Raw genomic sequence first — 26860 nt, 5'->3', positions numbered from 1 at the left:
CCATCGTAAAACTCGTGACTGCAATCATTTTCCCATAGATGTCTACCATATCTGATCCATTGATGACAAGGAATGTGGCCACATTCCAAGTCACTAGACCGGCCGACCCAAAAGACGGCTCACGATCCCCATTGGTGTACACTAGCCTGAGTAGGGACTCACTCCCTAGTCAGACTCGAATTCGATTATCCATTGATGGCAAAATCCACATCAGATAGGTTCCATAGATAAAACAAAATACGGCATGACAAATATTCATATCATTTTCACATAAAAATATACTTAGGGCATTGCCCTTATTTAAAAAGAAAGCCCACAGTAAAATTTTAGTTCGAAAGCTAGCCTCGTTCGTTTAAAGCCTTAACTTTTGTTCCATCCCGTTCTCAAAAAGCGTGCATAAAGTCATCCATTATTCAATGTACTCCAATTCATCTCCTTTACTAAAACAACAGGCCTAATCCAAATCTATAAATTAATTCACATTGCCTAAAACATTTAAATAACACGAGGCCAACTTTCTTCTTTTTCTCACCTCACGTGAAATCCCAAAATGGGAGTGAAATTTCTAATCTCTCATCTTCACTGAATCTGCAGCACCGTTGTCGTGGTAATCACAGTGGCGAGTTTCATCACACCGCTGTCCTCTAGGTGTTTCATGCCGGCTTCATCAATTCGTCGTCGCCTCGTGAGTTCGTCGGACTGCCGTTCTAGCCCCTTCACCATCGACTCGAGACAAGTCGTGGATTCTATCAAAATTCAGCCCGTCTCGGCCACAGCCGTCGCTCAGTCGCTGCTGCTGTTCGGTTCGTGGGCAGCCAACTCGTCGTTGCTGTTTGTTCTCATTGTTGCTGTCACTTCGGTCCAACCACCGCCGCTGGATCTTTGCCTCCCCGCTGCAATTGCTGAGATCGCCGCTGCTGAACGGATGTTGCTGCTCCGTCGTCGCTCTATCTATCTCTCGCTGCCACTGCCGGACATGCACAGGCAGCGGCGTCACCTTCGAAGCAGCGTTTGCAGATTGTAACTTTTGTATTCACGTAACTAAAATAAGGATTCAGTTTGCAAAGGAAGCAATCAATTTTCTCTCTCTAGATTATCAGAAATCACCACGATGGAGAATAGGACTAATGAGAAGAATATAAAGAAGAAAATATATGGAACTTTTTCGTAGTAGTATATGCGTTGGAAAGGAAAAACTAATCGATATTAGTTAGGAAATCCAAATCTAATAGTATCATTCTAGAATATATTTGATAATATCCTAGATTTGTTCTTTTCTATCGGATATTGTGGAACAGATTTGACAAACAAACACACAACAAAATTAGGGAATTAATTGGGCTGATTTGTAGAAAATAATGAAGTTGAATTAGGGCTCAAAAGAATAAACGAGCTTCCTCAAGAATATCAGTTGGACTTGTAAAAAAATAAATTTAATAGGTCCAAATATGTATTTTTTTCCAATAAGGAAACAAAGGTGAAAATTTTTCAGGTGTACAAACGACGTACTTTCAAGAATAAATAAAACGGTAGAAAAAGTCGGGGTATTACATCATGCTTGTTTCCATGTTATTAGGATTTACTTTCAAGTTGATGGTGAGGTGGTTCTATCAATTTTGCTCTTAAATCTGAATTAAAAAGCTTTACTTCGAGTTTCATTTCAAATCATAATTTTCTGCATTTTACTGAATATATATGGTAAATTGTTCCTACTAGTATTATTCAACAAGATAAAAGCAGCGTCTTTTGCAATTTAGCTGATCTCATATTTTAGGCCATCCACAATGGGGCACCCTAAAGCCCGCCCTATGCACAGCCACGTCAGCATTTTATCCTCCTGCCCTTTCACCTGCAGTGGGGCGTTCTAAGGCGCGCCCTAATCATTTTCTTCTATTTGAATATTTAAATAACTACAAAATTTGGGAAAAACATTCATTTCATTTACAAAATTAATACATTACAAAAAAAATACGCAAACTCAACGACGGTGGTTACGGACCCACACTTCTTCAATCATGTCGTTCATGAGCTGCGCATGGTCGTGTTGGTTGCGCATTGAGGCCTGTCTAGATAGAACCTCATTGAAGCCCATTTGTAATCCTCGAGCGGGGGCGCGGTCGCCGTGCTGGAGGAGCTGGATGCAATTTCGTCATCGGTCCAATCGGTGATGCTCCCACCTTCATGTTCGACCATCATGTTGTGCAAGATTATGCACGCATACATGACATTGGCGAGGATTTCCTTGAACCAGAGACGCCCCGGCCCTTTCACTATTGCCCACCGTGTTTGGAACATACCAAATGCCCGCTCCACATCCTTGCGCGCCGCCTCCTGCTTTTGCGCAAAGAAAACTCTCTTATCACCAATTGAGCAGCTGATCGTATTGGTCCATTTTGGCTTGTGAGATTTGGAGAGATGTGAGAGATGAGAGAACTGATGCGAGAGATGTTCGTATGAAAAATGGAATGACAATCGAGGTTTAAATAGACAAATTTCGAATTAAAAAAAAAAAACGCGTTGCATCGTCCGCTCCTACCACAGTGGGCGGATGATGACGCGCACGATGCCCTATCGTCCGCGCTTAGTCCGCGGACTAAGCGTCGGGCGCGGACGACGCATCGTCCGTCGTCCGCCCCATTGTGGATGGCCTTAAATGATATTTGTTAAAATAATTAGGGAGTAAAATCATAATTAACACTCTAATTTGGTCAAAATCGGCGTTGACCGTTAGTTTTTAACGGAATAGTTAGTCCAAGACCAATTGTGATCCGATTTGAAATGTTCAGGATGCAAAAATGCAAAAGATAAAGTTTAGGACCAAAATCGTAAAATGGACATATATTCAGGATCAATTTTGACCTTTATTCTTTAATTAATAATCTATTTATGTTTTAGGTTTGATTCTCCCTGGGGCATTGTAATATTTAGTTAGTAATCTATTTATATTTCATTGTATTTATAATATGTTATTAAGATTGATTTTAAAGCTTGTAGTTCATATGCTGTTTTTCTGATCTAGGTTAGTTATTTTGTTGATTTTCTCATATTCATTTATATTTTATGGATTTTCTTACATTAGAAACTTTTATTGATTTTTTAAATTTAAGAATTGAAAATAATTCTTTGATTGTATAAATACTTAAAATATTATATGATATTAATAAAATCAATTTTAAGGTGATATCCTTTATTATAAAAATCTGGAATTGAACATAACTCTTTGATCTAATAAATATGTAAATATTTCATGCTCATATTATTAGTAAAATCGGTGCTATGCTCTAAAAAATCTATTCACTAATAATTTTTATCACCATCCATTTCTTATGCATGGCTTTTTATATTGTTCACGTCCGAGATGTTTTCATGTCGGGTTTAGGGGTTTAGCACTTTAAAATTTCTGGCTCCACCACACTTCCTGTTGTGATTCCTCCGCAGCAGGGGATCCAAGTCCATTGGTAGTACTAGTTATCAATTTGAGGTCTAATTAGCAACCTAACAATACCTTAAACCCTAAACCCGAACCCTATAGTTCTTCTGAAACTACCATTTTATGTACGAAACATATTACTTTGCTAAAATATCATTTTATGCTAAATTTATATCATCTTGAAACTAATATTTTATGGATGCAATATATCATTTTCGCTAAAATATCACTGTATGCTAAATTTATATCATCTTGAAACTATTATTTTATGGACGAAATATATCATTTTACACAAACATAATATCGATTTTATTGATTATAAACATATTTTATACATGTTGAAATAATATCATTTTAATGAGTACAAACAACATTTTATACATGCTGAAATAAATACTACTGTACTTATCATTTTATTGATTACAAGTATTATTTTATATGGTTATTATTGTTATCACCCTAAACCCCTCCCCATCTCACAAAATTACCCCATTTTCTATTTTTTAAAACTTTTTTCACCACACATTATACTATTAAGACTATTTTATTATTTTTTTCGCTTATACTTTACCAATTGCACATTAAAACTCGTAATGTTCCAAAAGTTTTTATTTTTAGGAGACGAAATAAGTAGTACGTAATAGATAATGAAGCTCACATAATTACTTTCAGAAATTTATTAAAAACAAAAAAATGAAACATTTTTATGAATACTATGAGTTGAAAAATACTGACGACTATTGTTCGTGGACGAAAATATATTTTAATAAAACAATGCATATACTTCCACGATTTTCGAAAAGATATTGCAATTGGCCAATTTTTTATGTCCACGATTTAACGTCTTATTTTTCATTTTTAATACCAATAAATCTTACTAAAATTCAATAAATTATACAATCATATTTTATTATAAAATTAATAATCTACTAAATCATAAATAACATTTTAAATTGTGAATGGCAAATGAGTTATTAATGTTATTTTTAATGAGATCGAGTAGTTTGAAAAGCCAGACGAAATTTCTAATCCTCATCAAATCTAAAATCAAATTGAGACGTTCCCTTCCCTCCTTCAACATCAAAACCCTAATCCAATTTCCTCAACACCACACCCACAAATTCAATTAAAATCATGGCGGAAGCGACCGTAGATGTCGGCGACATCGAGAAGCTCTACGAGTACGGCGAGAGACTGAATGAAGCCAAAGATAAGTCCCAGGTTAGTCGGTGCATTTCAAGTTTTCCGTGGTTTCGAGCTTTTGGTCAGTCGTTTTGGAGGTAGAATTGGGGACATTCTCAACTTTTTTTCTTTATGTTTGGATTATGGGAGCAGAATAGGAAGGATTACGAGGGGATACTTGCTGCTGCGAATGGCAGTGTGAAAGCGAAGCAGCTGTCGGCGCAAATGATACCTAAGTTCTTCAAGTTTTTCCCTGAGCTTGCTGAGCAAGCTCTGGACCAGCATCTGTATTTGTGTGAGGACGAGGAGCTTGGTGTAAGTTAATTTTACGGTTTTTTGAAGGAGCTCGCACTTGTATTTGTGGCACACATTGGAATTCATACGAATTGGAAGGCCTTGAATTGTATTTTTATGTCGATGTTCGGGCAAACAGCATCACAATGTCGGTACTTTATGAGTTGTATGGGGGAATATCAAGGTGTATTAGTTCTTCAAGAGAATCATAAGTTTCCTTTCTGTGCTAAATTTCACCATAAAAGAGGATTCTCGGTATGGTAATTGATATTAAAAATACTTGAGATTAGAATGGAACACCAAGCATTTGATTTCTGTCTCTCCTTTTTATTTTCATGGGTGTCTTGCCACTGTCACGTTGAAACATCAATTTTTCATATGATTAATTGTATTGTGCTGTACACATATTGCGCATGCTGAGTCTGATTAGGCAGATGTTATACATCCTCAAGACATTAGACACACATTTATGAGATTTTGGGTTACACACATTTAGGTGACTCTGAGGCATTTTCTTTGTTTAATTGCTGAAGGTGCGTGTACAAGCTATCCGTGGGCTTCCTCTATTCTGCAAGGATACTCCTGAACATCTGACAAAAATCGTTGACATCCTCGCCCAACTTCTTATTGCTGGTAATTTAGGTCTTTGATGCATAATTGGGGTTCTTTGGCAGATTTTTTCACCTCTTTAATTTTTAATTTTAATAAAGTGTTTTGTTGGTTATGATTAGGAGATAACGTGGAGCGTGATGCAGTACACAAAGCCATTATGTCCCTGTTGCGACAGGATGTTAAGAGTAAGCCTGATAAGTCACTATTTAGAAATAAATTGTAATTTCAGTTCTTCCATACTTTTTTGGCTGAATCATCTAAGCTTGATGACAGTGACTTTATAGGGAGTATTCCGTGGAAAACCTAAATTGTACTTCTAACCCTTAGGTTGAGTGAACATTTTTTGGTTCGGTAGAATTTGAGATTTTGAGTCAATAGCAGGAGGTAATTGTCTCTAGGTTGTTAATGTGATGTTTGGATGTTAGTTAAAAAACGAAGGAGTGAAATTGGAGCTTTATACTTGGATGACTAACTGCACTCTGATGCTTAGATGGTGAAGTGAAATTGTTTCCATTTTTGTGAAGGAAAGCTACATGCATATCTTGGTGGATATGTTAGTTTTTAGAGCTGCATCTTTTCCTTTTCAGATAATCTCCCTACAGGATTTTCATATAATAGAAAAGACTTCAGTTGTATCTGGATGAATGGATTGGTGGTTTACCCTTGCCATTACAGTTATATAAATTGCTTCTTTCACCTGTTACTCACATTTCTTGAGTTTAGAAAAACTAGGATGACGTGGAGCTTCTTGGGACATGGACCATAAATAGAATCTGATGAAAATGACATGTTTGTCTGTGGCTGAGTGTCATTACCAGAAAATTTATAGCTGCTGTGTTACAGACTTACAGTCTCTTATGAAATTTGGTTTTTAAGTCAAATGGGGTTTGCCAGTGGAAAAAGCACCGGAGGAAGTTGAGCACAACTTTGCGAGCCAAGCTAGTTATTAGGTGGCAAGTGGTAGGAAAATCTTTTCAAATTTCTGTAGGTGGCTCGAGACTCCTATGCTTTGCTGAACCTATGTGATCTCAGTTGCTAAATGCGTGTAGTCACTTATTATTCTTATATGGACCTTAAAATGGAGTTTCAATGAAGAGGAATTTCAAATAGTCAAACGGGTTCATGGGCAAAAGAGATGATGCCGAGATGTGTTCTATGAACATAAGTTTCAGATAAGAATCATAATCATAGCTGTCTGTTTGAAACTTCCATTATGCCTTATGCATCACATTTCAGAATTTTTTTGGTAATGAATTGGAAAGGATTAGGAAAATAGTTTTTAATCTGTCAGAAGGGATATATTGTGTCACCTGTCTTGTGAGGATTCCACTAATCTGCATTGACCTCATGGCTCATATTTACCTTCATCAGCATAAGTCATTTTAAAAGTTCCCCTGGTATTCTTCATTGCTTATCTCTTTGTGCGTATTAATAAACTAGACACCTATCATGGCTACATGTAGTACACTGTGCACTCACAGACTGCAAATTCTGAAACTGTTGTTGATTATGTTTGTTGCAGCATCTTTAACAGCTTTGTTTAAGCACATTGGTAGCACTGATGATCGAAGTGCAGAGGATCTCACTGCTTGTGAGAGCATACGTGAGAAGGTTCTTTGCTTTATTAGGGATAAGGTAAGGCATTTCTAAATTTATGAATGAAATAATTTTTCAGCCTAAACAAGTTATGGATAAGGTGTCCTACATTATAAGAGTGTACATTTTCCAGGTGTTCTCCCTTAAAGAAGAGTTGTTGAAGCCTAAAGATGAAATGGAGAGGCATATAACTAATTTGGTAAAGCAGGTATTACATTCATATCATCCGGCATCTGATCAAAATTATGTTTTTCGAATGTCAATAGTGTTGAGACCTTTTCCTTCTTCATGGTGGCTACCTCTATATCTGAAATTCCGTTTATAAATGCCTGATGCTTCCAGTTGAATATAATTCTGATGTCTCCCTGTTTCAGAATATGCAAGATGTAACAGCTGGCGAATTTAAATTGTTCATTGACTTCTTGAAAAGCTTGACCTTGTTTGGAAAGGACGCTCCCGTGGAGCACGTTCAAGAACTTGTTGAGATTATTGAAGGCCAGGCTGATCTTGATGCTCAGTTTAATGTATGTTAAAACTTAAAATCTGTTTTTTTTGTTATTTCCTTTAGCCAGTGATATTGGCCTATTTGGTTGAAGAGAATTGGGCCTGGAAATTTCGGATACGACACACACACAATAAAAATAAAAATTAATAGGTTAATGTCAAGCCTTGTCGTGTCGACGTGATAAAGACATGGTAATTCCGTGTAACTCATTATCGTTAGTATTATTATTTTATTCTTAGTTTACTATTATGGTTTATTTGCGTATTAGTTTTTAAACTTAGAGAATTTAGAATTTGTATGGCTATCATGTCGGGTTATCAGCTTGCGTGAGAATGAATTAAATTGTGTTGTGTCCTTGTCTGTGTGAGTCACCCCGTGCTAGTGCCGATGGTTTCCTTATCGTGTTCGGGTTTGTCCTTATCGTGTTGTGTTGTGTTAGCTTGTCGTCACGATAACGACCCGACATACACAATTTGGCTGGCCTAAAGAGAATATTCTTTGATGATATTGAGGAGCACGGCTTTGAATGTTGGGTATAATCATAATAAATTTAGATTTTTGGGTCTAAAAGCATAATGGTTTTAGGCATTGGTTTGTATCTGTCTATGTGATATTGATAGAGTCTAGTCTAGCTATTGAGCTCCTTTGTTTTGTTTTGATGTGAGTGTTTAATTCACTTTGTAGGTTTTAGTCGACCATTCCATAAAATGCTATTTTAATTACAAAACTAGAAAACTAAGAAGTAAATGATAGTGTGACCCGCTGCCATGGATACCACCACCACTCCCTTAAAATTTCTGACGCTTATAGTATCTCAACTTTTGTATCTAGAATGTCAATCTGGTTGCTTGTCAAATTTGTTGCCACATCTCATACAAATACCTTCCTACTTCCTAGTAATTATTGTCTTCATGTAAATGGTGATCCATATTATTCTAGAATTATTACTGGGAAAGTATATTCTAATATTTTATTTTTCTTTTCCATGGTTGTCGGCAGGTTTCAGACAGTGATCACATTCATCGATTCATATCCTGCATACAAATTGCCCTTCCGTTTTTTATGGTACTAACATATCTGATATTTGAAGAACTGTAAATTCTAATAGCATACGTTGACATACGCATATATGTGATTTCAGAGGGGTGCTTCAAGTAGCAAGTTCTTCAATTATTTAACTAAGCAAATCATCCCTGTTTTTGACAAGGTAATATGCTTAAACTAAATTACTATCTACCATTCTTAAAATTGAGTCTCTCAAAATATTTAGCTAGTAGTGCCGATTTTGTCATTTTTTATGTTTCACGATGCATGTCCATGTCCAATCCAAATTTACCTTGGCTTGGGAATCCCTGGTTTTTGTTTTAGATAGAACGCTCTGCCCTTTCTTATTTCCATTTTTGCAATTTTTTTTGTCACATTCTGGTTTGTGTAATACAAATATCATGATTGGTAAGAAGATTTCTTATTATATGAATGTCTAGCCCTTTTGTGCCATCAATTGCCATTCAAACTTTTCTGATGTTTGTTTCAGCTCTCTGTTTTAACATAATAATGAAATGTAGTTACTTTACTAACAAGAGGGTGGTTATGAACTGGTTACATTTCTTAGTATATTGTTATTTTATAATTTCGAATACCCGATCTCTTGTGTTTGGAATTTGATTGAGGATTTTCTTGAATCTTTTTATATGTCGCTTTCAGCTTCCTGACGAAAGAAAATTGGACTTGCTAAAGAATCTTGCTGAATGTTCATTATATGCTAGACCACAAGAGGCAAGGCAGCTTCTTCCATCAGTAGTGCAACTTTTAAAGGTATGCTTTCTGTTTGAAGTAGGTAAGAAAATGTGTGCTGCTGTTAAGTTTGCTATATCCTTTTCCTGCTGTTCCTTGTTGGTAGTGCTATGTGGTTTTTGTCTTCTTGGCTACTGAGATGGATGCCTTTATCTTTTTTTTTTACATGATTCTTGTATTGATTTTCATCCTATTATCTTCACTTTTCATCCTATGGATTGGTGACTGTAAGTGCCTGTTGTCATAGACACCATCTTCTAATAACATTTTATATTAGCAGTCAATCCTGCTTTATAATTGACTATCAGTTTTCCGTATTGATTTTTAAATAAAGTTGGATGGGTGTGAACTAATATTTTTATAAAATGAATGTACTTGTATGTCCACTGACAGATTTTGAACTTTGGATTTGGCAACTTGATCTATGATCTTTTATTCTGTGATCTTATGGATGCTCTCTATACATGTCACAGAAATACATGGTCCGGAGAAAGATTGAAGAGATTGATTTTACAAGTATTGAGTGCTTGCTGTATGCATTTCACCATTTAGCTCACAAGGTAAAAATCGTGTGCTTGTTGTTCTGTCTTCATATTTGATATCTTAGAACCAGGCACCTTATATATTTGGATTCTGTAGACTCCCAATACCACGAATAGTCTTTGTGGCTACAAGATTGTTACCGGACAACCTTCAGATAGGCTTGGGGAAGATTTCACAGAACAATATAAAGATTTTACTGAGAGGTAATATACGACTAAAGAATATTGCAATTCAGTACATTGTTCATGTTTATTCAAACCTGGTTTCACTGTGGAATTTCATAAAGTTGACTTGTTCTTTTGGTGAAATAGATTAAGCACTACTGAGGAATTAGCCAAGGCAATGAATAAGAAGCTGACACAGGGCATGGCGGAGCATAATAAAGCAATGGCAGCTGCAAAAACAGAAGAAGAAAAAGAAACAATTGTGCGTTTTTCTAATCCACTTAAATTGTTGTAGGATTTAGCTACGAGGATGTTATTTTTGACTCTGTTGCGTTTAGGTGGGTTAACTTTGCTCCTTTTGTTTTGGATATCCCACAGAAGAAACAAAAGCAGAATGCTACAGCTGGGCTTCGAACGTGCAACAATATACTAGCAATGACACAGGTGAGTAATTGTCCCCAACAACTCTCTGAAATCACATCGATAAAAAGAATAACATGAGCGGATATAATTTCAGAGGTAAATAATTAATCTGGGTTTAGTAGACTTGTTTTCTTCTTTCCTATACATAAACAACGCTATACTAAAACAACATGATGGTGGTTGGTATAGCCTTTGCATTCGAAAGCACCTTCATTTATTGGGGACCAGAAGATCAGCTTTTCATGGAAAGAAGCGACTAAAGCTTCAACGACTGCTGGTGCCGCAGGGTATAGCGAAAAAAGTTCATCTTCACTTGTGCTATACTTGATTTTGATGGTTTAAGCTAACCATTAGTCATTGCAGTCGAAAGAGATCCGCTAATGCTGGTAACGTATCTGGCATGAATGCAATGAAGAAGGCCCGAGGAGCTGGAGGTGTGCAAAACCAACTCGTTAACCGAGCTTTCAAGGGTTTAAACGAGGGGAGAGGCGGTGGAAGAGGTAGAGGAGGTTGGAGGGGCCGCGGTCGAGGGAGAGGCTATTATTAACAAGCACCACACTGTTGCATACCGTGGAAGTTTACCTAGGACATGTAGTGCTTAATTACTAGCTAGTCTTCTAGTTCTATGGTATTTGTCAGAGCTTTAATATTGTTATGATTAAGTTTATGTTGACTTAATTCTTTCAAAAAAATCAGTGCCATTAGTGTGATGTAACAGAATGCTACAACTTCTTGTATTGGAGCCACTGATATGATGATGCTGTTATAAAGTTGAATCCTTTAGAAAAGTCCACCAGGAATAATGTGCTAAGTTCTAACCTAATCTCCTTCATTCTTGTTTCCTGAGGAAGTTTTTTTTTGGCGCAAGATTTAAGTAAGTTATGTTTAATAGATTAAATGGAGATAAAATAAAATAAAATAAAATACTAAGAGAGAATAAGGTGAGAATAATGAGCTAGTGAAATAGGAGAATAGTGGATTAATTGATATGTCTATTATTTAAAGAATCATTTTACTATTTTGGTGATCTATGATTTATAAAAACAATTATTTTTCATTTTTAGAATATGGACATTCCACTACCTTTTTTTACACTAATAATTCATTATAAAACTACTACTCCATCTGTACCCGTTCTAAGTGGAGTATTTCTTTTCTGGCACGAGATTTTATGTAGTGTTGTTTTGTGAGTTAAGTAAAGAGAATAAAGTAAGAGGGAAGGAAAAAGTATAGAGAGTGATGTTTCTATTATTAGAAATGTGTCATTTAGAGTGGGATACCCCGAAAAGAAAAATGTCATTTAGAACGTAGCGGACGGAATGGGATGGAGGTAGTATTAAAAGTAGATCCGCATTCCACTCATTTTCTCACTTTACTCTTCTTTACAAAATCAACAATTTCTTAAAACCCGTGCCAAGGTAAAATGGGTAAAATGGTTGTTTAGCTGGTGGACTTAGTGAGAAGATGTTTATTTTTTTGCCAAGAGATGACTCAAGTAAGCTTGGATAACCCAATATGAAATACTAGTACAAACCAGGATGAATGGTGTATGAGTTTGGATGAAATTGCAAAAACATATTGATCTTTTACAACATGGTCTAAAATAAACAAGCCAAAATATGATCAATCTTGAGTTTCTTCAACACAACTAATAAAGAAAAGGAATCAACTTGTAAGGAACCTTAGACACATACTCAGTATACCTCTCCCCAAACGCCTCCACCATCACCGCCTCCTCGGCCTCCGCCTTCCGCCCATAATACAACAAGCACACTGCCACGACCAACAGAGCACTCACCGGAGCCCTCAACGCCACAAAATAAGTGACAAACAGCAGCATCGTGGACGCGTAAATGGGGTGCCGGACGAGCCTATAAGGCCCAAACTGCACCACCGCAGTCGGCACCACCACCTTCTCCGAATAATTCGCCAAATACAAGGTGGAATGGTATTGCATAAACACAGCCAAACCAATCAACCCCCAAATCGCCACATTGCTCCACCCCCCGGGGACCAAATGCAGCTCCACCCCTTCAAACGCCGCCGCCCAATGCGCCGCCGTCACACCGCCGCAGAACAGAAGCCGCTGCCAGCTCGGCAGCGCGATGTCCCATTTCGCATCGTGATCGCGGGCGTGGTAGTCGCCGTATAGACGCTTGCGCACGCTAACGTGGAGGAAGAAGAAGTAGTGGTAGATGAAGAAGAAGACGAACGGCCAGCCCTCGAGGAATCCGTTGAAATGCGCCGGCGGCACCAGCGTCAGCCACGTGAACGCCGATGTCACGATGCCGAGCTGCTCCACCACCGTGGCTTCGCCCTTCAGGTGTCTTCCCAGGCTGTAGAGGCCATACGCGCCGATCGCAATTGCCGCCGCCCACGGCCAGAACACCCAAGTCCAGCTGAAGTACATCCAGAAAAACGGGCTGAAGAGCAAATTCGCCGCCGATTTCAACGCCGCGATCGCGGCGGAGAGCGCTAAACACCATTTGCATACGACGAGGGGGGTCAATTGGGCGAGGGATGATTTTAGGGATTCGAAGGATAAATTTTTCAGTGGCTTCAGCCAATCTGAATCTAGCGGCGGCGGCGAAGTCGAATACGAGCGGATTTTGGAATTAGAAGTGGATTTGGAGGGCGATAGAATGGTGGAATTGAGGGGAAATGGAAGAGAGCATCTCGGTGAGGCTTTTAGAGAGCAATTATTGCGCGGAACCTGCTTGTTGAAAGGTCTGAGAGAAATTAAATGAGCATTTTGCGAGAAAGTGGAGCCGAAAGGGGTGACCTTATAACAAAGCACGGAAACGGTTGACTCCATAGTAGATTTCTGTAAGTTCGAGCGGGAATGCTAAAACCCTAATTCCGCCATTGAAGCAGAGCCTTGATAAACGGTATTGGTGATAGTGAGGATGACGAGGCTTTACCCCTAATAAATTATTTCTCAAACTTGTTTTTACTAGCATAAAATTTTATTCATTTATTATTATATCAAACTCTTTATTAATAAATTAAATCACTAAAAAATATCATTTTAATTAAAATTACGAAAATCTGATCCTTACTTATATTTAATTTTGCATCCGCCCATCTCTAAATTACTGGTATTAATATAAATTAAAATAATATGAATAATACTATTATTCAGTTAGTAATAATTCATAGATTCATATCACTTTATCCAATTTCTTAATTGAGAATAACTAGAGTCTATGTCTTATCCTACAAATATGTCGTTTTACAAATTTGGTAAAAAATATGGAACATACTTTTGTGTCACCAACTTATTTACTTCATTTTTTTACCCGATTTTAACTAAACCATTAAAAAAAATTAATGATCAATCCATTTCGACTCAATTAATATTACCAATTCACCTAATTAGGCACTAAAACAGCATTAATTAATTATTTTATTTTCAAATTTCAAAATCAAATTTTTTGACAGTCCACTTAATATATAAAGTTCATGCCTAATTAAGTGGAGAACTATGTAAATATAATTAATAAATGATTTCTATTCCTTTTCAATAATTTCATATTCTTTTTTTTTTCAAACCAAGTTTTTATTTATTAAATAAAATTTTTTAATAGAAAACTACGTTTCATTTATAAATCTCAATTGTCCAGAGTCAGAACGATAAAAAATCTAGTATTTAACGGCAATAAATGGTGAATTGTATGAGCTGATCATGCTAAATCAATACATGAATTTGAGAAGGTAAAGAGAAGATCAAAGAACACTTTGCTCTGTGCAAATTCCGACTACAATCCCTCTTGTACCAAATCTCTCGAGGACGGGATGGTCGTCGCTTCGACAATGGGAGCATCTTTCTGCTTCTTGGACTTGCGCTAAGCTCGGATTTGCATGAGGGTTCAAGAAAACTGAAAATATTTTATTGAAAAGATTAGTATGTGAGGCAACCAATTAATTCGTGTGTTCAATATTTTCTTTTTGCCTTTTGAATCCATTATGCATAATTTTAAATTTATTGTGATATTGAGGTTGGAGATTTTTCCTTCATATTCCATTGTCTTATAGAATATATTAATTCTCTAGAAGTTTAAGGTTATTCATAAAATTTTGTAAATTTTTATTATTTAGAAGATAGAATATTTCTTAAAACAATACATGTAAACCTAAACAAGTACATGTAAGAATGGTTGTTCATCTTCTCCTAGTAAACCTATTGCTGAATCACTAGAAAAATCAATCCCAAGTAAAAACAAGTACAATTATAATGTAAACTATATTGTTAGTGTTGAACTAGTTTTATGTATTTTTATGGAGTATAATTAATTGTGATTGTGATGTTTATCATTTCATATTCAAAATAGTAACTAAATACATTATTTAATTGTAAAAGGTATATGGAACTAAGTGTTAATGAATGAACAAGTTCAATAAAAAAATCCTTTTTTTTGATTCATTTTTGTTTACGACACAAAAATCTAGATTTTAAGATTTGTCCCAAAAAAACAGAATCCATATTTGAGTTCGGATTGGAATTCTAATTGAAGTGAAAAAAAAACAATCCTATTTATTTCTGGTTCTAAGACTGATAGTTCTAGTAGTCGACTCAATTCTTTCAAATTGTTTCTCATTATTAAGAAAGGGTAACAAAGATAAAACACGAGCTTGTTGTTTAAATAAAAAATAAAAGCAAGAAGAATCCAAATCATGAAAATAATGTAGACCTAATCAATCAATATGAATTCGGAAAAATTAAAAAAAAAGTATCATGTGCGAGAAATCTTCTAATAGTACGACTTAGCTGGCTCTTCCAGAATTGAAAAGCTGTAACTTAAACAAAGCAATTTAAAATTATGAATTCCTTTTCTCCAAAATGGAATTTATAATTTGCAAAATTTATTTGTAATATAATATTTATATTTACGGAGATAATGAACTTTCCAGTTTTTCTGAAGTTATTTGGAAGAATTTATAAAGCTCGCTGACAAAAGGAATCGTACCATGTAAGAGCATCTACAACGGTGGTAGTCCAACCCGCGTTCGTCCGCGCCGCTGACACGGACGTGTCTCGCCGCCGCTGCGCTCGCGCCGTGCCAGCGAGTAGGACACGTGGCGCGCGGCGATTGGGCAACGGCATTGCCTTTGAATTTTTTTATTTAATTAAAAATAAGTTTTTAATTAAAAAAAACCGATTAAAAATATAAAAAAAAAATTTCACTTCCTAAAAAAAATATATCCGTTTATTACCGTTTTTTACCACTTTTTAATTTTTTTCCCCCAAAAATACATACTTTCATCTATAAATACCCCCACTTTCACACCAAAAAATTCACATCAAACTACACAATTCTCATCTTCATTCTCCCATATCCATTCTCATATTCATTCTCCCATATCCATTTTCATCTTCATTCTCTCATACCCTACAACATAACAATGTCCGGCCAAGGCGATGACCACCCGCCCTCTCACGGTTGGAACCCCGAATGGTTCGGTTCACAACCGTTTCCTAGTCCGGAAACGGAATATTCGGCCCCTCCTCAAACCCAAGATTCGGGCGTTCCGGGTGGCTACCGGCCATACCCAATCGATGACCAAGGTGCCTCCGAAGGGCGATACGGGTGGATACCGGAGCCTAGGCCGACCGCCCCCTCCTACTCGCGGTGTCCGCACACCGTACACTCCGGCGGAGATGGATAAATTGTTCAAGGCATACTTGGAAATCTCTGAAGATGCGGTGGTTGGCACGAACCAATCCGGCGATCACTTGTGGTGGTGCTTCTCTCGCCGGTACAATGAAAACCGGCCGCCGTGAACCATCGAGCACAACGAGAGTATGGTGCGCAACTCCATCGGCCGAGCCAATAAAGAAATTGGCAAGTTCAATGGCTATTTCCTCCAGGAGACGCGGAATGCCGGGAGCGGCCGGAGCGAGGTCGACATCATCACTGCCGCGCTGAGCACCTACCAATCCATGAACGGCAAGTCGTTCAAGTACCTCAACGTTTGGCAGGACACGCGGACGCACAGCTGTGGGTGTTGTGCTCTTGACATAGAGCAGACATGAATAGTGGTGTCGGGCCCACAACCGTGCTCGCTGGCAAGAGCACGGTTGTGGATGCTCTAAAAAGCAAAAATGAAATTATCCACATCAGCAGGTAACACACCAAGAGAGATAGGGTAGGTTGGGATGCTTAGAGCATCCACAATGGTGGACGGCGGCCCCGCGTCCGTCCGTGCCAGCGGCGAGGACGCATACCGCCGCTGCTGCTCGATGCATTGAGCAGCGCCGTGCCAGCGAGCAGACGACGTGGCGGCTTACGATTGGGCTACGACATTGCCGTTGCCTTTGAATTATTATTAATTTTTTATTTTAAAATTCAATTTTTAATTATATAAAATGATAAAAAATAAAAAAAAATATTTTCCAAATCCCAAAAATATGGCCGTTTTTTCCCGTTTTTCTGAATTTTTTTTATTTTTTCCCCCCAAAATCATCTATAAATACACACATTCATCATCCATTTATCACATCAAATCATCTCTCATTGACTGCTTCGTCTTCACGAATCAGTCCATGGCTTTCCCGGAATGCTTGGCAGCATTGACTGCATGCATTGGAGGTGGAAGAATTGCCCGACTGCTTGGAGGGGGCAACACTTGAGCGGTCACAAAGGCGGCGGCCCAACGCTTATCCTTGAGGCGGTCGCCGACTACCGCCTATGGATTTGACATGCATATTTCGGCGTTGCTGGATCCAACAACGACTTGAATGTGCTATATTCTTCACCACTCTTCAATGATGTGATGAATGGTGTAGCACCGGCGATCGACTTCACCATCAACGGAAATAGATACCACATGGGTTACTATCTCGCCGATGGTATCTACCCACGGTGGTCGACTTTCGTGAAGACGTTCAACAACCCGCACGACCCGAGACGGGTTCTTTTTGCGCAGCGTCAAGAGTCCGCACGGAAAGACGTCGAAAGAGCTTTCATGGTCCTTCAAGCCCAATTCAACATTGTTAAGTCCCCGACTCGGCTATGGTACATGAATAATATCGCCGACATCATGTTCACGTGTATTATCTTGCACAACATGATTATAGCCGACGAAGGGCCGAGGGCGGCTAGCTTCTACGACGAGGACGAAGCCGGAAGCTCAACAGCGAGGTCTCCCCCACGCCGAGGCGAGCATACGACGGTTGGCCAGAGAATCGAGACAAGGCACACAATGCGCGATACCCGAATCCACAATCAACTACAAGAAGACCTAATCAAACACATGTGGGCGAAATTCGGCAACGCTTAGTGGTTTTTTTAATTTTTAGTATTTTAATTATGTAATTTTTAATTTTTAGGATTTTAATTATGTCGTTTTTATTTTATTTGTCATTTGTAATATTATTTAGGTTTTTTAATGAATTTTAGTATTATTGAAATGTTTTTGTTTAATTGAATTTTAAATTAATTGTGCTCGTCCTTGCGGAAGAGCACAGCTGTGAGTGTTGTGCTCTTGCCAGAGAGCAGACAGAAAAAGTGGGGCCGGGCCCACAACCGTACCTCTGGTAAGAGCACAGTTGTGGATGCTCTTAAACACAAGTGATGAGTGATCATCTATAACATCTCCTACTATAGAGAAAAGATGTGCACGCGCTATAGAAGAAATGGGTCGTGCATCAATCAATGGGAATGGACATGGTAGAAACAGAAACTAAACCTCTACTGTACTGACAGATGGCATCGAAATGAAGGCATCCCAACACAAGGTAATCTAGAAATGCATGGTAATCTAAAACTGTTGTGTCGTTTGGATGGTGACACATTATTTTTAGGATACTACTCCGTAGTGTATATTTTGAAATAAAATCAACCATGAAATCGACATTCATTGTTGATTTTAGGTGGGATATATTTTATTTTAGTTGCTCAATATTGAAATTTGAGATTTTAGTAGATGTATCAAGTAGAGGTATCCCATGCTGAATTAACTAATTGTGGAATTTCGTTAGATGATTTAGGCCCTTATTTCGTTCCACCGTGACGGAACGGTAGCGGGACTCGTTGCAGCGTCTCGTCCCATCACCATCCCGCCTGATCGCCCGTCCCTCCGAGACCTGTTGCGAGATGTCTCGCCACGTGCTCCCGCGACGTGGCGAGCTCTCAGGCCAAGCGTGACGCCCACTCGCCGGCCCGCGAGTGGGATTCGTCACGCTGACGCAATAAATAATTTTTTTAAAATTTGAATTAAAAATAAAAAAAATAAAAATGGGCAAACGGCAATATTACCGTTTTATAGCCGTTTTCCTTTTTTTTATTATTTTTTTTACTCTATAAATACTCCTAATTCATCCTCATTTCACACACAACTACACATCTATTCTTCCCAAATCATCTCCATTTCCTCTCCAATTTTCATCTCAATCATCTCTCTTTTATTCTTCCCCCAAATTTAATTGATCTCATGGATCCGTATGAGCAGATGCGTCGAATAATGGAAGAATCACTTGAAGAAGATCGACACCGGGAGGCGGAGGAAGCCGCGCCGCCCCAAAGACGCTCCCGGACTTACATCCATCGTAACCGGGAGGAAGCCGCCGCAAGGTTAGTCCGCGACTACTTCTGCGATAACCCGGTGTGGGGAGATACCTACTTCCGTCGCCGTTTCCGCATGCGGCTACCGCTATTTCTCCACATCACAAATACATTGGCGGCCCGGGAAGAGTTCTTACAAGAAAGGTTCGACACCGTCGGACGTCCCAGCCACACAACTAGGGATGCCAATTTAGCCCGCAACTCGTGGGCTGGCCCGAATAGTCCGCCAAATTTATAGGGTCAGGGCTGAAAATTTTCAGTCCGATAAAATTACAGCCCGATTTGCCCACACCTGATTAACCCACAACCAGTTAGGGCAGACCCGAAAACCCGATGGGCTGGCCCGGAAACCCGATAAAATTTCGATTGTTCTACTTGTTTGACTCTAATTCGACACTTTATTGATTATTTTATAATATAGATTACTGAAAAAATAACTTTCCATTTTATATATTAAATATATAAATTATATATTATGTTTTTATTAATATAATAATAGATAAATGAATTAGAAACTTCAAATTCACTAAAAAAATATTTAAATTTCTAAACATGCTTTAAAATTTCTTGATGTGTATGTTTTATTTTGCATAAATCTCAAATATTAGTATTTGATCATATTTATGTTTGAGTTTAAGCATATATCTCAGATTCATCATAATTAAATATTTTACATTTTGTAAATATAACTAATTTTCACCATTATTTATTGGATTGATCGCAAGTTAATTTTATCGGTAGCAACCCGATTAACCCGATGGGCTAGCCCGAAACCCGAACTTTTAGGGTTAGGGTTGAACTTTTATAACCCGGAAAAATCACAACCCGATTAGCCCGCACCTGATTGACCCGCAACCCGAATAGGGTTGGCCCGAAACCCAGTGGGCTGGCCCGATTGACATCCCTACACACGACGCTGCAGAAATGTACTGCAACAATCCATCAGCTTGCGACTGGACAAACGACGGATGTGTTCGACCAATACCTCCACATTGGAGATAGCACTGGGAGAATGTGCTTGCTCCAATTCTGCAAAGGCGTCCGGGCAGCTTTCACCGACGAATTTCTCCGAAAGCCAAGCACGACAGATTGCCAGTTCCTACTCCGCCTTCACGAAGAAGTGCACAGATTCTCCAGGATGCTTGGCAGCGTCGATTGCATGCACTGGCAATGGAAGAATTGCCCGGTGGCGTGGAGGGGGTCGTACACGAGCGGCCACAAAGGCACCCACCCCACTGTTATACTCGAGGCCGTCGCCGACTACCGGCTATGGATCTGGCATGCGTACTTTGGGGTCCCCAGCTCGAACAACGACATAAACGTGCTCCACCAATCCGACCTCTTCGTCGAAGTTTTGGATGTTAAAGCACCGGCCATCAACTTCACCGCTAACAACCGGCGCTATAAAATAGGGTACTATCTTGCCGACGACATCTACCCAAAGTGACCAACCTTCGTGAAGACGTGCACTAGGCCTGTGAACGCAAAGCAGACGCTTTTTGCACAGAAGCAGAAGGCTGCTCGGAAGGATGTGGAGCGGGCGTTCGGGCGTCAACATTATCAAAGCCCCGGCTCGTACGTGGTTCATGGAGAGCATGGTCGACATCATGTATACGTGCATAATCTTGCACAATATGATTGTCCAAGACGAAGGACCCAAGGCGGGAAATTGGTTCGACCCTGAAGCCCCCAGAAGCTCAACCGCAAGTAGTCCACCTCGAAGTGGAGTGCATCCGTCTATACAAGAACGGTTGTCTAACTCTACCGCCCACGCCCAACTCCAAGATGATCTAATGGAGCACATTTGGGCAAACTTTGGCGGAGGAAATTAAATTATGTATTTTTAATTTTTTTAGGATTTTTAATTATGTGTTTTTAATTTTTTTTTTCGAATTTTATGTTGTAATGTAATTTTATTTTTAATAAAGTGTGTTTTTTATTAATTGAATATGTTGGAAAAAAATAAAAAAATGAAATTGAATGAATAGTAATTTAAGGGACGGTTAAGGGGACGGATAAGTGACGAAGGGTTGCAAGTTCCGTTCCTTAATTAAGAGATGGAGTAAAAAAGTATAATAATGCCAATGAATAGTAATTTAAGGGACGGTTAAGAGACAGATGAGTAAGTGACGCGTTGTGGATGACCTTACGCGCGTCCAAATCTTGAATTTTTTTAAGTAAACGCCTTTCTATACCAAATTCAACAACACGGCAAAAACGCTTTATCCATCATTCTCTTATCACCTCGACCAACACACACTCACACTCCGATCTAACAGCCATGGCTGCTGCTCTCAAGCTCAGGCCCAAGCCGAATCTCCTCACCACCTCCCTCGCTTTCCTACTCCTCTGCGGCTGCGCCTACGCTCGCCTCATCTCCGATCCAGCTGATCTCATCTCCTCCGCCCCGTTCCTGCGCCTCTACGCCGCCGATGAAGCCTGCGAGCAGACCTACGGCTTCATGCCCTGCACCTCCTCCGGGATCGGAAGCTTATTCCTCATTCTGGTCTACGGATACCTCATGTTCCTCGCTGCGACATATCTCTCCGCCGGCAGTGAGCTCTTGCTCGAGTTGCTCGGACCTGGAATCGTCGGTGGCCTCTTCCTTCCGATTCTCGGAGCGCTTCCAGATGCACTGCTTATTCTCGGTAACTTCAATTTTTTTACTCGAGCTTCAATTTTACAAAGCCGATTCATGAAATTTGGTTTGGTGAGTGTGAATTTTTTACTGAACTAATCGTAATCGTAACCAACATGCGTTCTGATCGTTATAGATTAAAAATTTAAATTATTTTCTCGAATTTAATGACTGGCCGGCCTACAAATTATGGAGCTGTCCTCTTCTGCAAGGTGCGGGGCCGGTTTTCTCTGATGCGAAAACCGCAGCCACTTGTCGCAAAGAAAATCGGAGCAGATCTACTTCGAAATATCACATCTCTATGCTGAATCGACGATGATACATAAATCCAAAATCACATACACTGTGTGCGTGTCTACTTTTTCCCCGGATGTTTACATCGTACCACTAGTGCTCGTGTTCTTATTATCCTATCCTTTTTAACCTTTTACTTTAACTTTAACTTTTCAGTACTCTATTATATTTAGAGTACTATAAGACTGACTTCGGAAGAACTGAACATGTGAGGGGTGAACTGGTACCAACTTCTAGTATTACCTATTTGAGGAAAAATAACTGAAGGATAGCATGTGCGTGCAAGTACTGAGTGATTCTATGTGTTTGTTTCCCCTTTGTTTGAGGAACAGGAACTCAGATTTAGCCAGGCTGAAATTGGTATTAAATGATCATCAAATTCTAATTAAGATTGATAAACTTTGTTTGCATAACAGCTTTATGCAGACTTTGCACTTTTACAGATCAGTCATATATGAGTAGTGTGGTTGCATTTTCTGACTACTCATAATACTGTTGCTTATCCAGTCTCTGGGCTTTCTGGAACCCCTGAAGTCGCTCAAAGCCAGGTATCGGTTGGAATGGGATTGCTAGCTGGCTCAACCGTCATGCTTCTTACTCTAGCTTGGGGTACCTGTATCATTGTTGGAAAGTGCGATTTAGAGAATTCTATTGCCATTGACTCCACAGACACGAAAGGCTTCAGCTTAACTGGTTGGTTTCTGTGTCTTTCTTTTGTGGCTCCCATATTTCATAGTAGTGTGCATGCCCTGCCCTGAAATGAAAAACCATAAACTTCAACTGGAAATCAACAATTATGTTCATGCACACACTTTCTTGTTTCCAGTTGACATGTCATGGTTGTTTTGTGCATCTGTTGCAAGAGAGGTCTGTTTTCTGCTCTAGTTCTTCTCAGCCTTTCGTGTTTGTGCACACACACACACACACTCACACTCACACTCACACTCACACTCACACTCACGTGTCTCTTTTCTTCTAATAAGAGAAAACAATCAGGGGATTTTATCTTTTGCGAACCATTCAGGTACTTTGGGATCCACTCTCATCGTCAGGACATTCCACCCACCTTCTCAACCAAGAAATACACATGTTTTTTAAACTGAAACTGTAAAATATAAGTCAAAGGATAAGGAGAATGTACTTTGACTAGAAAGAAAAAGAACTATACTTTCAATCCAATAAATAAAATATGCTGATCAACATGAAAGTTGTGATATAAGCATGTGTGTCATTTGTGGGCAATTTCGTGAACACACCCATCATACGATGATGTATTGGTCCATACAGGATCTGGCGTTTGCACGGATATATGGACAAGCTACGCAGGGATTATAATGGCTATATCCGTTATCCCCTTTGTAGTTGTCCAACTGCCGCAAGTTTTGAACATTAACTCCGGAAGGCATTTGGTTGTTTTGATTGCCCTTATTGTTTCTGTTGGGCTACTACTTTCCTATTGCCTTTACCAGGTATTTTTCTCATTGCATCTTCATAGCATATTACACTAGTTTCCAATTTGGCAGTCATTGTAGCAAGGGCTGTCTGGATTCAGGGCCATGTTTCAAAATCCTAGGGGAAACTTTCAAAATTCTTGTTCTTCTTTATTTTCAGTGAGTTGATTAACCAAATTCTGATTGATGAAACTTCCAAGAACTTATTAAATTTCAGAACCATCATGTTCTATATTTTACTTCAACCCAAATGTGGGATGAATAGGCTTCCTGTGACATCTTACAGTTATTGAAACCATAATAAAAGATCTGTTGGTGTATTTTCAATTAAGGAAGTCAAGTAATAATAGTATTTTGAAGAATGTTTGGTTCAGTCTATAAGTTCATTGTGAATTTCTATCTCTGGATCCCCAAACAACACTATTTTAAGTTCTCTGGGAGCAACTGTATTGCACGCATGCTGTGGAGCCTTTAGAGGCTAATGGTGAGCTAAAAACTGCATAACATGGCAACTAACTGTTGAAACTTATAAGGGTTACTGTTGCTAAATGATTAGACTGAATGCTTGTTTGAAAATCAGCTAACCTGTTTTGCAGGTATTCCAGCCCTGGATTCAGAAGCGAAAGCTTTCTTATGTAAAGCATAAGCATGTCATGGCAGGAATCCTAAAGCATTTTGATTCGGGTCCTTTGGGAAAGCTATGCAATGCAGATGGAACAGCTAATAAAGTTGTATTGAAGAAGTAAGTTTGGGATTGTCACATGTTGTGCTGGCTCTCTCTTTCAGCACTTGTGGTTTAGCATTTTGCTTCTTCCCCTTGATTGATATATGATCTGGTATTGTAGGATCTTCCTAAGGATTGACGATGACAATGATGGAATCCTATCACGTGTAGAGCTAAAGGCTCTAATTATTGGAATCCATTTTAATGAGATAACTTTTGACGAGAATGAAGTAGTGGACAAAGTGCTCAAAGATTTTGATACCTCTCTCGACTCAAAAATTGATTTCAACGAGTTCGTTGCTGGAGTTCAGAAATGGCTGCAAGAGGCTAGAAATTCAATAGACGATTTTCACGAAGTATGGTGTCATTTAATCTAGATTCCCGATTTAGTCTGTTGTTATCTCATGGTATGCTTTCATCTTTGGCAGGAAACAAGGAGAGAACATGCTCTTTTGGGAAACCAAGATGACGAGAGTGGTGAGGCCATTGAGAATGCTCGATGGATATCGATCAAAGCTGCACTTCTGTTGCTTCTGGGAACTCTTATTGCAGCTTCTTTTGCGGACCCTCTGGTGGACGCTGTTAACAGTTTTTCTGCAGCCACAAGCATCCCAACCTTTTTCATCTCATTTATTGCGCTGCCGTTGGCTACCAACTCAAGTGAGGCAGTGTCTGCAATTATATTTGCTAGCAGAAAGAAGCTAAGATCTGCCTCTTTGACATTCTCAGAGGTATGTTGAGTTCTCATTCTCTGCAGCATTGTGTGTTATGTGAGGCGGGTCTTGTTTGATAAATGCGTGATAGATACTTACGATAAGCTAATACTAACTTGTTTGCTTCGAGAATCAATGTCCTTGATAAAGATATCCAGCACCCGTTATGTAAAACTAGTACACCACGCGTCCCTTAAAAGTAGAAACATTTGAAATGACACAAGTTTTAATGCAAAATTGGTAAAGTAAGAGAGAGATAGAAAGAAAAGTGGGTTAGTGGAAAATGAGTCCCACCTCATTAGAGAGAGAAATTTCCTAAAAAAAAAGAAAGCTTCTATTTTTAGGGATGGACAAAAAAGGAAAGAATTTTTAATTTTAAGGGATGGAGGGAGTATATGGTAAAAGACAGCCTGATAAATGTATCTGTGTACTGTGATTTGTTCGTGACATGGATAGATTGTTGGTTTTGTTCCAGTTATATGGAGCAGTGACAATGAACAACGTACTGTGCCTGTCGGTGTTCTTGGCCCTGGTTTACGTGAGAGGGTTGGAGTGGAACTTCTCGTCGGAGGTTCTGGTGATCCTGTTGGTGTGCATCGTGATGGGGGTGTTTGCGAGCACCCGCACCACTTTCCCACTGTGGACATCTCTGGTAGCGTTCATGCTCTATCCAATCTCCCTCGCACTTGTATATGTTCTCGACTTCGTCTTCGGGTGGTCGTAGATTATGATGATGCTTCCACCACCATTTTCCCCATATAATTTGCATACATGTGCAAGGGGACATGTTACACCTTTATTTAAAATTCATCTGTGGTGGATGTGTAGTAATTGTTGTTTATTATTAAGTTTAGTGCCTGTGGTTTCTCAGGCGCTTGCTGTTCATAATCTCTGGCCTCTCTCATTATTTTCACCTGAAATCATTCATATTTGCTTTATTTGAGAATCAACCAACTTAAATATGAAAGTACTAATGCTATAAGCCTATAAGCCATGATCAAATGGTCTTGTATTGAAAGTAACAAAATGAGATTGTGCCTATCAAACTATACAGATTTCAGAAATGGTCTTTGTCCGAAAAAAAGATTTTATTCCTTCCGTCTCATCACAAGTGATAGATTTCTTTTGGGTACGAGATTTAAGAAAATGATGGTATATATATTGAATTAAAGTGAAAAGAATAAAGTATAAGATAGGAAAAAGTCTAAGAGATCAAGAAAGAATTAAGTAAAAAAAAGAATAAAGTATACTCAGGGTTAAAGTTTTATTTTTCATTAAAAAAGGAAATTTGATACTTGTCGTGGGATAACTTAAAATGGAAATTTGATCATTTATGGTGGGACGGAAGGAGTATAAATATACAAATTTTATGTTCTACTGCTAATTGAGTTTACTTGAATGTTCCAAACATTCAAACATTCAATTCTATATCCAGCCAAACTCAAACTGGTGTGCAGATTCGAGAACAAAACGAAAAATTTAGCTCTCATATTCAACTGGTGTGGACATTCAATTCTATATTCAACTTTGCACGACTAAAATTTAGCTCTCATAAATTATTCTACAATTAACATTAATGAAAAAAATAAGAATACCCGGATTCCCCTTTTATGATTATTGAATTGAATTCTAGGAAGTCTACCTATATGACATTTGCAATTTCAAGGTATTTGAACTCGATTTTTATTTATTTAGAATATTTTGTTGTTAATATATGCTTTCGTAAAATTGCTTATAATAATTTCAATTTATGTTTTGAAAAGAACAGTATCAATTTAGAAAATTGGTGGTGCACCAAGCTGGCTAGTCCCAATAAAGTACTATTACTTACTCCTATGAATTTTCTTTTCCCTAGTCTCCAAAGATTTTTCTTTAAATTGGAAAAAATGAAATACTATAGGTGAAGCAAAAGCCTGAAAATATAGCATGAAAA

General features: G+C 38.6%; 3 protein-coding genes across 3 annotated transcripts; 2 read left to right on the top strand and 1 right to left on the bottom strand.

Annotated features, from left to right (window-relative positions):
• Positions 1-4447: 4447 nt before the first annotated feature.
• On the top strand, positions 4448-11331 carry LOC121805026 (apoptosis inhibitor 5-like protein API5). Its single transcript, XM_042204772.1, has 16 exons — positions 4448-4651; positions 4766-4927; positions 5440-5539; positions 5638-5703; positions 7041-7153; positions 7248-7322; positions 7489-7638; positions 8619-8684; positions 8761-8826; positions 9324-9434; positions 9887-9973; positions 10053-10159; positions 10268-10382; positions 10499-10564; positions 10733-10830; positions 10907-11331. Exons 1-16 carry the CDS (start codon positions 4565-4567, stop codon positions 11088-11090), a joined length of 1653 nt encoding a protein of 550 aa, XP_042060706.1. The 5' UTR covers positions 4448-4564; the 3' UTR covers positions 11091-11331.
• A 699-nt stretch (positions 11332-12030) lies between these two features.
• Positions 12031-13468, bottom strand: LOC121805027. The gene has a single exon (XM_042204773.1). The coding sequence runs from the start codon at positions 13356-13358 to the stop codon at positions 12192-12194; it is 1167 nt and encodes a 388-aa protein (XP_042060707.1). The 5' UTR covers positions 13359-13468; the 3' UTR covers positions 12031-12191.
• A 7835-nt stretch (positions 13469-21303) lies between these two features.
• Positions 21304-25815, top strand: LOC121805360 (sodium/calcium exchanger NCL-like). Its single transcript, XM_042205175.1, has 7 exons — positions 21304-21755; positions 22547-22732; positions 23327-23508; positions 24087-24232; positions 24336-24570; positions 24643-24945; positions 25403-25815. Exons 1-7 carry the CDS (start codon positions 21389-21391, stop codon positions 25649-25651), a joined length of 1668 nt encoding a protein of 555 aa, XP_042061109.1. The 5' UTR covers positions 21304-21388; the 3' UTR covers positions 25652-25815.
• The last annotated feature ends 1045 nt before the right edge of the window (positions 25816-26860 follow it).

The sequence above is a fragment of the Salvia splendens genome, chromosome 5 (genome assembly GCF_004379255.2).
Source record: "Salvia splendens isolate huo1 chromosome 5, SspV2, whole genome shotgun sequence".
In the NCBI taxonomy this organism is placed as follows: domain Eukaryota; kingdom Viridiplantae; phylum Streptophyta; class Magnoliopsida; order Lamiales; family Lamiaceae; genus Salvia; species Salvia splendens.
This window is presented reverse-complemented; position numbering and strand designations above follow the sequence as displayed.

Coding starts and splice junctions, on each gene's coding strand:
- LOC121805026 (XM_042204772.1), top strand. CDS start 4,565: ATGGCGGAAGCGACCGTAGATGTCGGCGACATCGAGAAGCTCTACGAG. Junction 5,704..7,040: donor GTTGCGACAGGATGTTAAGA/GTAAGCCTGATA, acceptor TGTTTGTTGCAG/CATCTTTAACAGCTTTGTTT. Junction 7,154..7,247: donor TTTGCTTTATTAGGGATAAG/GTAAGGCATTTC, acceptor TACATTTTCCAG/GTGTTCTCCCTTAAAGAAGA.
- LOC121805360 (XM_042205175.1), top strand. CDS start 21,389: ATGGCTGCTGCTCTCAAGCTCAGGCCCAAGCCGAATCTCCTCACCACC. Junction 22,733..23,326: donor GAAAGGCTTCAGCTTAACTG/GTTGGTTTCTGT, acceptor TGGTCCATACAG/GATCTGGCGTTTGCACGGAT. Junction 23,509..24,086: donor TTTCCTATTGCCTTTACCAG/GTATTTTTCTCA, acceptor CCTGTTTTGCAG/GTATTCCAGCCCTGGATTCA.
- LOC121805027 (XM_042204773.1), bottom strand. CDS start 13,358: ATGGAGTCAACCGTTTCCGTGCTTTGTTATAAGGTCACCCCTTTCGGC.